Source organism: Panulirus ornatus, chromosome 63 (assembly GCF_036320965.1).
Source record: "Panulirus ornatus isolate Po-2019 chromosome 63, ASM3632096v1, whole genome shotgun sequence".
NCBI lineage: Eukaryota > Metazoa > Arthropoda > Malacostraca > Decapoda > Palinuridae > Panulirus > Panulirus ornatus.
Window position 1 is genome coordinate 24583396 of NC_092286.1, and position 12539 is coordinate 24595934.

Genomic DNA, 12539 nt, shown 5'->3' on the forward strand with positions numbered 1-12539 from the left:
TTCCTGACACGACCTCACTGACACAGGAAATAGCAATTGTGTATAACATGAATATAAAAAAATGTGTGGTAGATAGAGCAGAAGGTGTACTGAAATGGTTTGGACATATGGAGTGAATGAGTAAGGAAAAGTTGACAAACAGAATGTATGTGTCAGAGGTAGAGGGAACAAGGAGAATCGGGAGACTAAATTGGAGGTGGAAGGATGGAGAGAAAAAGATTTTGAGTGACTGCAGTCTGAACATAAAGGAGGGTCAGAGGCATGCAGGGAATAGAGGATTTGGAACTGTGTGGACATACCAGGGTCAATGTGCTGTCAATGGACTGAACCAGGGCATGTAAAACGTCTGGGGTAAACCATGGAAAGGTCTGTGGGGCCTGGATGTGGATAGGGAGCTATGGTTCCAGTGTGTTACATGTCACAGCCAGACTCTAAGTGTGAAAGAATATGGCCTTTTCTGTCCGTTTTTCTGGCACTACCTCACTAATGCAGGGGGTGGCGATGCAATCTCCCGCATTAGCGAAATAGCGTCCAAGAACAGATGACAACCTTAGAGGAAAAACTCCTCACTTAGCTCTATCTTTCTTCCTTCTTTTCAAAAGTAAAACTGAATGGGAGGATTTCCAACCACCTGCTCCCACCCCTTTTAGTTGCCTTCTATGATATGCAGGGAATACATGAAAAGTGTTCTTTTTTCCCCAGGGTGAAGGGGCAAGTGGGGAAGAAATAACAGGTAGTGATGAAGTGAGAAGGAGATGGAGTGAATATTTTGAAGATCTGTAGAATGCGTTTGATAACAGAGTGGCAGATGTAGGGTGTTCTGGTTAGGGTGGTGTGCGAAGCGAGAGGGTCAAGGAAAATGGTTTGGTTAAGAGAGAAGAGGTAGCGAAAACTTTGAAGAAGATGAAATCTGGCAAGGCAAGAGCTTTGGATGGTACTGCAAAAGAAGTCATATGACAGAGTTGATAGAAATGCTTTGTGGAAGGTTAATCATTAAGAGTATATGGTGTGGGAGGTAAGTCGCAAGAAGCAGTGAAAAGTTTTTATCAAGGATGTAAGGCATGTGTACGAGTAGGGAGAAAGGAGAGTGACTGGTTCCCAGTGAATGTTGGTTTGCAGCAGGGGTACATGATGTCTCCATGGTTGTTTAATTTGTTTATGGATGGGGTTGTTAGGCAGGTGAATGCACGAGTTTTGGAGAGAGGGGCAAGTATGCAGTGTGTTGTGGATGAGAGGGCTTGGGAAGTTAGACAGTTGTTAGCTGATGATACAGCACTGATAGTTGATTTGGGTGAGAAACTGCAGAAGTTGGTGACTGACTTTGGTACAGTGTGTGAAAGAACAAAGCTGAGAGTAAATGTGAATAAGAGTAAGGTAATTCGGTTCAGAGGGGTTAAGGGACAAGTTAATTGGGAGGTAAGTTTGAGTGGAGAAAAACTAGAGGAAGTGAAGTGTTTTAGATTTCTGGGAGTGGATTTAGCAGCAGATGGAACCATAGAAGCGGAGGTGAGTCACAGGGTGGGGGAGGGGGCAAAGATTCTAGGAGCATTGAAAAATGTGTGGAAGGCGAGAACATTATCTCGGAGAGCAAAAATGGGTATGTTTGAAGGAATAGTGGTTCCAACAATGTTATATGGTTGCAAGGCATGGGATATAGATAAGGTTGTGTGGAGGAAGTTGGATGTGTTGGAAATACGATGTTTGAGGACAATATGTGATGTGAGATGCTTTGATTGAGTAAGTACTGAAAGAATAAGAGATATGTGTGGTAATAAAAAGAGTGTAGTTGACAAAGCAGAAGAGGGTGTATTTGGTCACATGGATAGAATGAGTGAGGAAAGAATGACAAAGAGGATATACAGGAGGATGAAAACAGGAGGATGAAAAGTGTGCAAGAAATAGAGTGCATTGGAACAATGTGGTATCCTGGGGTAGACGTGCTGTCAATGGATTGAACCAGGGCATGTGAAGCGTCTAGAGTAAACCATAGAGAGTTTGTGGGGCCTGGATGTAGAAAGGGGGCTATTATAAGAGCAAGGTAATTAGGTTCAGTAGGGTTGAGGAACAAGTAAATTGGGGTAAGTTTCAATGGAGAAAAACCTGAGGAAGTGAAGTGTTTTAGATATCTGGGAGTGGACTTGGCAGTGGATGGAACCATGGAAGTGAGTCACAGGGTGGGGGAGGGGGCAAAGGCTCTGGGAGCATTCAAGAATGTGTGGAAGGCGAGAACGTTATCTTGGAGAGCAAAAATGGGTATGTTTGAAGGAACAGTGATTCCAACAATGTTATATGGTTGTGAGTCATGGGCAACAGATACGGATGTGCAGAGGAGGGTGGATGTCTTGGAAACGAAATGTTTGAGGACTTTTCTTTCCGGCCAGAATAATGTAGGAATTGATGTTCTTTCGTTTGCTTTAATTGTTGTTTCTCAGGCACCCACAAGACATTGTTAAATCACGGTTGTTGGAAGCATGTTGATCGAGTTAGTAATAATAGGGTAAGAGAGATGTGTGGTAACAAAAAGAGTGTGGCTGACATCCCAATTAACTAGTCCCTCACCTTACTACACTTAATAACCTTGCTCTTATTCACATTTACTCTCAACTTTCTCCTTTAACACACTTTTCCAAACTCTGTCACCAACCTCTGAAATTTCCCACCCAAATCAGCCACCAGAGCTGTATCATCGGCAAGAAACAACTGACTCAATTCCCAGGCCCTCTCATCCACAACGGACTGCATATTCCCCATCTCTCCAAAACTCTTGCAGTTACCTCCCTAACCACCCCATCCATAAACAAATCAAACAATCATCGGGGCATCACACACCCTTGCTCCAAACCTACATTCACAAGGAACCAACAAAATATATATCTAAAATATATATCTATATCATATTAAACATTATCACTGTTTCCCGCATCAGTGAGGTAGCTGATTGTGGATAGGAATATTTTGAAAAACTATGATTGGGAAAATGAGGTTGCAATCAAGCTTACCAACCACATGAAGATGACAGGATAGTTGGTGTTTGGTTTGAACTGTATTGCAACCTGGGATGAAAGTAATTTTTGGTGTGACGGTAAACAACCATTATTAAACATCATGATGGTCAGAGTTAATTGTTTCATTTTTTGAGTAATTAATGAGCTAAAAAGGGGCATATGCGAAGAGATCCAACCAAAGACCGGGTGAAGAATGGAAAATGGTGTGAGCAAACAACATCCAAATACTGGGCAAGAATGGGGAGGTATTTAGAGAAGCTCAGCTTACATGTGCATGAAAAGTGTGTGGCATGTGGAAGGTGGAAAATGGGAACAAAAGAAAAGAGGTTAATATGTCACTGAAAGAGAAACGAGAGGTGATAGGCATTACTGGTGTATTTCTATCGTATTTCTGTACCCATCATTCATGTGTGAATTGCTGTTGTCTCAATTAACACGCTTCTGTCTATACAATATACATCTCACTCTCTGTAAATGCGGAGTAAAGTCTTGTAAAAGATAGATTGAGTGCATAATGGCAAAAGATGAGAGCAAATGATGCAAGGGGAGTGGGGGAGGAATGGGATGTATTTAGGGAAGCAGTAATGGCTTGTGTAAAAGATGTTTGTGGCATGAGAAAGGTGGGAGGTGGGCAGATTATAAAGGGTAGTGAGTGGTGGGACAAAGAAGTAAGATTGTTAGTGAAAGAGAAGAGAGAGGTGATTGGACAATTTTTACAGGGAAGTAGTGCAAATAACAGGGAGATGTATAATAGAAAGAGGCAGGAGGTCAAAAGAAAGGTTCAAGAGGTTTAAAAGAGGGCAAATGAGAGTTGGGGTAGAGAGTATCATAAAATTCTTAAGAAGAATAAAAAGATGTTTTGGAAGGAGGTAAATAAAGTGTGTAAGGCAAGAGAACAAGTGGGAACATCAGTGAAGGGGGATAATGGGGAGGTAATAATAAGTAGTGATGAAGGGAGAAGGAGATGGAGAAAGTATTTTGAAGGTTTATTGAATGTTTTTGATGATAGAGTGGCAGATATAGGGTGCTTTGGTTGAGGTGGTGTGTGAAGTGAAAGAGTCAGGGAGAATGGTTTGTTAAACAGAAAAGAGGCAGTGAAAGCTTGTGGAAGTTGAAAGCCAGCAATGTGGTGGGGTTGGATGGCACTGCAGTGGAATTTATTAAAAAACGGGGAGACTGCGTTGTTGATTGGTTGGTAAGGATATTCAGTGTGTGTATGGCTCATGGTGAGGTGCCTGAGGATTGGCGGAATGCATGCATAGTGCCACTGTACAGAGGCAAAGGGGATAAAGGCCAGTGTTCCAATTACAGAGGTATAAGTCTGTTGAGTATTGATGGGAAATTATATGGAAAGGTATTGATTGAGAGGGTAAAAGTTCTTACCAAGGATGTAAGGCATGTGTACGAGTAGGAAGAGAGGAAAGTGATTGGTTCAAAGTGAATGTCAGTTTGCGGTAGGGGTGTGCAATATCTACATGGTTGTTTAATTTATCTATGGATGGGGTGGTTAGGGAGGTGAATGCAAGAGTTTTGAAGGGAGGGGCAAGTATGCAGTCTGTTGTGGATGAGAGGGCTTGGGAAGTGAGTCAGTTGTTGTTCACTGATGATACAGTGCTGGTGGCTGATTCAGGTGAGAAACTGCAGACTTTGGAGACTGAGTATTGTAAAGTGTGTGAAAGAAGAAAGCTGAGAGTAAATGTGAACAAGAGCAAGGTTATTAGGTACAGCAGGGCTGAGGGACAAGTTAATTGGGAGGCAAGTTTGAATGGAGAAAACTGGAGAAAGTGAAGTGTTTTAGATATCTAGGAGTGGACTTAGCAGTGGATGGAACCAAAATCGATATAATATAGTATAATTAAAACCACTGGAAAACCTATGCAATGAAAAAGATCTTACTGTGCAACTATTTCATTCTGATTCATGGCATGACATACAGGCAAAACACCATGTAGCAGAACACTAATGCCTATTGGTGTAGTCTTTAAACACTGGACATTTTCTATTACCATCTTCAGCTGAATCACTTTGGTGACAACATGTACAGTACTCACTCTGATGGGTGGATGCCCTCCCATTACCATATCCACTGTCACTAGAGCTGCTGGTGTCATTATTTTCATCTTCTGCTGCTGGTGATATAGTTGGTGAGCTAGCTGAACTCTGCAATGTTGGAAAAGAACATAAAAGAAATTTTGTTGAGATACCTTTCTATGATAATGTATGGTAAAGGGATAAAATTTCTTTTAAATCTGTACAGAAAGTTTAGCTGCAAGGTCACATTTCCAAACAGGCTAACTAGACAATAGCCTTAGGTGGCAGCTCAAGGTGGGATGGCAAATTTTCATAGCTGCTATGTGTTTTGTCATGTACAGCTGTGGAAAAATTATAATCCATAAAGCAGGTAAACTTGTTTTTCTAGTCTTTCATATTTGTTTGCCATTTCCCACATCAGAGGCAATGCCTAAAACACATCATAGGCCCTATTTGCTTACATCCATTCTTTAGTTGTCATGTGTAATGCATCGAAACCACATTCCCTTATCCACAACCAGGCCCTATATACCTTTTGTGGTTTCCGCTGCTGTTTCACAGTCCTGGTTCAGTCTACTGACAGCAAGTCACTCATATACCACATCATTCCAGTTCACTCTATTCCATGCATGACTCACCCCCCTCCATGAAAAGGACCTGATCACTCAGAATCTCATTCACTCTAGCCTCCCCCTTATCCTTGTCCACACCACTTCTGACACAGTCTCATTGTCAAAGTCTTCACATTCATTCTCTCCATATGTCCAAACCATTTCAGCACACTCTCTTCAGCTATCTTTCAGCCCTACTTTTCTTATTCCCTAATCATTACTTGATTAATCCTTCTCACACCACATATTGTCCATAGCACACCCTTTGTCATCCATAGCACATCACCTTCTTCCAAACATTCTCATTTATAGCCCATACCTTGCATCCAAACAACACTATTAGGACTACTACACCTTCAAACAACGCAATTCCCAGTCTCCCAGCTGGAAATAGAATAGCAGATATTACAAAAACGACATATGTACTGCCAATTCATAAAGAAAGATCCCAATTCCTGCATAACAAGGTAGAGACAGGGACTAGCGAAGAACAGCCTATATCCACTCTATATTTGGTGTGTACTGAAACCAGAGCCTCCTAACCACAGCACTTTCCACTGCTTCCCCTGACCACTTCACATGCTATGGTTCAGTCCATTAACAGCATGTCATCCCCTTGCAACTACATTCTAATACGCTGTATCCCAAGCATGCCTCACACCCTGCATGTCCAGGCCTTTATCACTCAAAGCACCTATTATTCCACCCTTCCATCCCACCTTCATTCTCAGTCTTTCCTCCAACTTCTAACATGTACATACTTTTAGTAAGCCTTCCCTCACTCATCCTCTCCATACGTTTAATCCGTTTCATCACACCCCAATCAGCTTTCTCAAGTATACTCATCTTATTACTCTCTTACCTTATCACATCTTCAGCTTCCTCAACCATACTCTTCTTACTAACACTACAATCATATTTTTCCTACTAACACTATCTAACCTATCATTTCTTACACAATAAATCCTCCTCATATCACACACTACTGCCAAGCATTTCACTTCCAACACATCCATCCTCTTCCACACCTTTTTAAAAAAGGATAATGCCTCACATCCATACAGCACTTACATGACTGTTACACCATTAAATATATTCCATCTTTACCTTCATGGACAATGAACTCTCTTTCCATACACTTCTCAATGCACCTAGGAGCATAACTATCTCAGCCACCCTGTGGCTTACTTCAGGTCTCATTATTCCATCTGCTCCACGGTATCTAACCTGTTCTATTTCCTCCAGGTTCTCTACATTCAAACTCACACTCCATCAAACCTGTGTCTCTCTCCCCAGCTAAAGTTAATCACCTCATTTTCAAATAAATTCTCAACTTTCTCCTACACACTCTCTCAACCTTACATACCAACTTCTGTAGTTTCTCATTCAAGTCTGCTGTCAGAACCATGTCCTTAGCAAATTGATTCACTTCCTAGACCCCATTCTCACAACTGACTGGCTACAGTTAGACTCTCACCAAGACTCTCACAATTACCTCACTCACTACCCTATCCATAAACAGACTTTCATGAAAAGCCATAGCGACATCAAACACATCTTTCACCTGAAACCACCTGCCCTTCTTTCATCCAACTCAAGTATATGCCTTTTTCTCCTGGTAAAAACTCCTCACTAGTTCTAGTAGTTTTCCTCCTACACTTTATTCATAACACATTCCACAATGCATCCCTATCAACCCTATCAGATGCTTTCTCCAGATCTATAAATGCCAAAGACAAATCCTCTTCTTTGCCAAGTATTTCTTATACAGATTCTTCACAGCAAGCATTTGATTCGCACATCCCATACCACTCCTATAACCAGATTGTTCCTACCCGGTCTGATACTCTGTGCATGTCGTCACCCTCTTGACCAACACTCTCCCATACAATTTACCAAGTATGCTCAACAAACTCATACATCTGTAATTCGAACATTCCATTGTTTTTTCTTGCCTCTATATAATGCCACTGTAGAGGCACTCCCTTTTGTGAGAAATTCAACTGCACTCCCATCCACACCAGCTGCTTTACCACATTTCATCTTCCACAAGGCTTTCACAACCAAACACTTTGCCATGACTCTCACTTCACACACCCCAATATCCCAAATACTGCACATCTGCCAACCCATCATCACATACATTCAACAGTCCTCTGTAATACTCATGCCATCTCCTCTTGACCACTTTTTTGTCTGTTAACACTTCCCCATCTACTCCCTGGAGACAGGAGATAAAAATAGTGCCCTCTTATTATAAAATATGACTAAAGCTCACCCCTACTTACGACCTATGCAACTTACAACCAACTGTACATACGACTGGAAAAACAAATTAAAAAATCAAAAATGATGAAACATGAAATAGAGAATCTTAAATAAAAGGTAAAAATAAACTACAGAATCATATAATAAAGCGATTAATAAAAAATGAGATAATGATTGAAATTGAGTAGGATACAGTAGGATACAAGAAAGCTGTACAGGTATATAAATTCTACATGCTACACTGACATATGTCGGACTTACATCCATTTTGAGATCCAACCGGTCGGTCAGAATGGAACTCAGACATATGTCGGGAAGGGGATGAGAAGGATGCTGGAAACCTTACATCCTTGCATTCCAAATTCTATGTGTTGTTGGAACTGAAGAAGAAGTCAAACTAAGAGTGCTCTTCCTCCTTGACAGATTAGGCTGGGGTGTATTAACATGTATGGAAGTAACCAAGAGAAGGGAAAGAGTAGGTAGTATGTTTGGGAAGAGCCTGGATGTTCTAACACTGAGTGAAACTAAGTTCATGGGGAAGGAGAAATAAAGGTTTAGGGATGCCCTATGAGTAAAGTATGGGGTTAATATGAGAGCAAGAGCAAAGTATATGGTGGCATTTGTGCTGAAGGAGATGTTGTGTAACTTTGAAAGAGTATAAGGAAGTGAGCCTCATACCAATACTAGGGAAAGTGAAAGTGAATTGAAAGAGGTGGGAGACTGCTGGTACTTATGCACCTAGAAGAGTGGCATAAGGAAGTGAAGGAAGTGTTCTGGGAGGGGCTGAGAGAGTGCATAAAAAATCTAACACAAGGGACTGAGTAGTTGTGATGGATCTGACTGTAGGAGTGGGTGATGTGGGAGCTGAGGGTACATTGGCAAGGAATGGGGCATCCATTGTGAATGAACATGGTGAACAGCTTGTGCAGCTGCGTACTGAGAAAGGAATGGTAACAGGGAATACCTGGAGTAAGATGGTCATTCACCATACTTAGGTAAGTTTGGTAAATGGTGAATGGGCATTGTTGGATTATACACTAATAAAATGGCAAGCTAAAGAGGGACTTTTGGAAGTAAATATCCAGAGAGGGCCAACTGGTGGAATATATGATCACTTCCTGGTGGAGATGAGGATGAAAGTCTGCAGAGGCTTTCAGAGCACTGGATATGATATAAGCAGGAAGAGAGTGGTGAAAAAGTGAGCTCAAAAAAGAAGCTTGTGTGAGGATACCAGAGACCAAGAGAGATTGAATGAAGAATGGAAAAAGGTAAGAATACAAGAAATTAGGAGAGAGGGCAAAATAGGGGAGGTATTTGAGGAAGCAACATTTATGTTGGCATAAGAGGTGTGTAACATGCTGAGGGTGGGATGCCTGCAGATGAGGAAGGGTAATGAATGTCAAATTAAGGAAGTTCAGCTGTTACTAAAAGAGAAAGAAAATGTGTGTGGGCGATATCTACATGGAAGGAATGTGAGTGACTGAGAGATGTACAAGAGGATACAAAAGGGGGTCTTAAAAATAGAAGCAGGGACTGAAAATGAAGGGAAATGAGTGTTAGGGTGAGAGAGTATTGGAAAAACTTCTGGGAGAAAAGAAAATATTTTGGAAGGAAGTGAACAGTGGGCAGAACAATAAAATAAATGGGAGCATCAACAAAGGGAGCAGAGTGGGAAGTCAAAAAAGGCAGAGAGGAGGTCAAGGATGAGATATAGTGATTATCAAATAAACTGTTAAATTCTATTAGGAAAACAGAAAAAGCTTAAAAGGTGAAAGTGGAAGATGGATCAAATAATTTCTAACAAACAGAAAATTCTTATGTTTAGCAAGCAAAACCATATCTGATGAAATATTCCATCAGATGTACCACAGAGAGCAGTACAGACTTTAATCCTATTCATACTGTAACTGTGATATATAAAGATACTGAAGCAAAAGAAAGAAAAGAAAAATTCATTGCAGAGGATACCAGAGTCAGCAAAATGATGGAAGAAGACAAAAAAGTATGAAAAAAACCTGGATGTGAGTTAAGTGAGCTGAAGAGAACCTAGTGAAATTCCATGAAGAAACACTTGAATAAATAAACTATAGACTGATGAACAATGTAACGATGATGTCTTACAAAGGACCAACAGAGAAAGAAAGTGAGGGAAACATCAGAGATTCAGGTATCATAAAAAATCAGAAATGAACACCAAAAGTATAGTACCATAAAATCACTAAGTCACACGATAATAACAGCATTCAATAAAAGATACAAAACAGACAGAGGTAGGTTTTGAAAGTTTTACACCCTTTTCTACTTCAAGGAAGTGTTCCACAAGCATGGTAAATTCTCTGGGAATTCATGAGTCTGGACCCAGCCATCCCACGGTATTCTGATGATAAGGGTTGTGAAAAACCTTTATGGTATTCACATCAATTGCATTGGGTCCACCCTCAGCCAATCAGTAACTGAAACCTCCTACCAACTGAAAGCTCACATTTTGCAGGTCATGAGTGCCAGCTAATGCTCATAACAAAAGGTATAGAGACTTTTTCAAAAAAAGGGAGTGAAGGCTGGGCAAGGTCACTGAACTGTAAAAATTCCTTGGAGGATGCCTACTTGAAGAAAAGTTCTTTCAACTTTCTTAACCTACCTTTTTCTCCTCTGCAGTTTGTACTGAAGCACACCCACATGAAGGAAGTGGGTTAAGGAAAACTTTCCTATAAGACAACTCCATGGCAAAAATAACCTTTAATGCAACAAATGTGAAGTGTCTGGGGTAAACATGGAAAGGTCTGTGGGGATTGGATGTGGAGAGGGAGCTGTGGTTTCAGTGCATTACACATGACAGCTAGAGACTTAATGTGAATGAATGTGGCATTTTTTGTCTGTTTCCCTGGCGCTACCTCACTGAAGCTGGGGCTAGTGATGCTATTTCCTGTGTGGCAAGCAAGTATGAATATGTACATGTGTATATATGTATATGACTGTGTATGTGTATGTATGTGTATGTATATGTATGTATATGTTGATATGTATATGTATGTACATGTGCATGCATGGGCATTTATGTATATACATATATGTGTATATGAGCAGATGGGCCATTCTTCATCTGTTTCCTGGCACTACCTCACTGATGCAAGAAACTGCTGTTACAGCAGTTAGGTTAATAATAAAATACATAAAGGGGGTGGGAACGAGGGGCTGGAAACACCCCCTCTCCTTGTCTTTATATTTCTAAGAGGGAAAACAGAAGGAGTCAAGCAGGGAGTGCTCATCCTCCTTGAAGGCTCAGACTAGGGTGTCTGAATGTGTGTGGATGTAACGAAGATGAAAAAAAAGGAGAGATAGGTAGTATGTTTGAGGAAGGGAACCTGGATGTTTTAGCTCTGAGTGAAACGAAGCTCAAGGGTAAAGGGGAAGAGTGGTTTGGGAAGGTCTTGGGAGTAAAGTAAGGGGTTGGTGAGAGGACAAGAGCAAAGAAAGGAGTAGCACTTCTGAAGCAGGAGTTGTGGGAGTATGTGATAAGAGTGTAAGAAAGTAAATTCTAGACTGATATGGGTAAAACTGAAAGTGGATGGAGAGAAATGGGTGATTATTGGTGCCCATGCATCTGGTCATGAGGAGAAAGATCATGAGAGGCAAGTGCTTTGGGAGCAGCTGATTGAGTGCGTTAGCAGCTTTGATGCATGAGACCGGGTTTTAGTGATAGGTGATTTGAATGCGAAGGTGAGTAATGTGGCAGAAGACGGTATAATTGGTGTGTATGAGGTGTTCAGTGTTGTAAATGGAAATGGTGAAGAGCTTGTGGATTAGTATGCTGAAAAAGGACTGGTGATTGGGAATGTCTAATTTAAAAAGAATGATATACATAAGCATACATAAGTGAGTAGGAGAGATGGTCAAAGGGCATTATTGGATAATATGTTAACTAATACGCACGTAAAAGAGAGACTTTTGGATGTAAATTTCTTAGAGGGGGAGCTGAAGGGATGTCTGATCACTATCTTGTGGAGGTGAAGGTGAAGATTAAGATTTTCAGAAAAGAGAGAATGCTGGGGTGAAGAGAGTGGTGATGAGAGTAAGTGAGGTTGGAAAGGAGACTTGTATGAGGAAGTACCGTGAGAGATTGAGTGTAGAATGGTAAAAGGTGAGAGCAAATGATGTGAGGGGGGAAAGGGGAAGGAGTGGGATGCATTTAAGGAAGCAGTGATAGCTTGTACAAAAGATGCATGTAGCATGAGAGAGATGGGAGGTGAGCAGATTAGAAAGGGTAATGAGTGGTGGGATGAAGTAAGGTTGTTAGTGAAAAAGAAGAGAGAGGCATTTGGACAATTTTCGCAGAGAAGTAGTGCGAATGAATGGGAGATGTATAAAAAAGGCAGGAGGTCAAGAGAAAAGTGCAAGAGGTGAAAAAGAGGGCAAATGAGAGTAGGGGTGAGAGAATATCATTAAATTTTAGGGAGAATAAAAAGATGCTTTGGAAGGAGGTAAATAATGTGTGTATGACAAGAGAACAAATGGGAAAATCAGTGAAGGGGGCAAATGGGAAGGTAAATAACAAGTAGTGATGAAGTGAGTATTTTGAAAGTTTGTTGAATGTGTTTGATGATAGAGTGGCAGATATAGGATGCTT

The 12539-nt window shown here is 41.0% G+C and overlaps 1 protein-coding gene across 1 annotated transcript in view; it reads right to left on the reverse strand.

The window, feature by feature from the left end:
* The window catches only part of LOC139745988 (uncharacterized), a 134986-nt gene that overhangs the window by 54699 nt on the left and 67748 nt on the right, over positions 1-12539 (reverse strand). The window contains exon 13 of the mRNA XM_071656750.1: positions 5057-5165. Within this exon, the coding sequence (XP_071512851.1) occupies positions 5057-5165 (109 nt within the window). The remainder of the gene's footprint in view (positions 1-5056; positions 5166-12539) is intronic.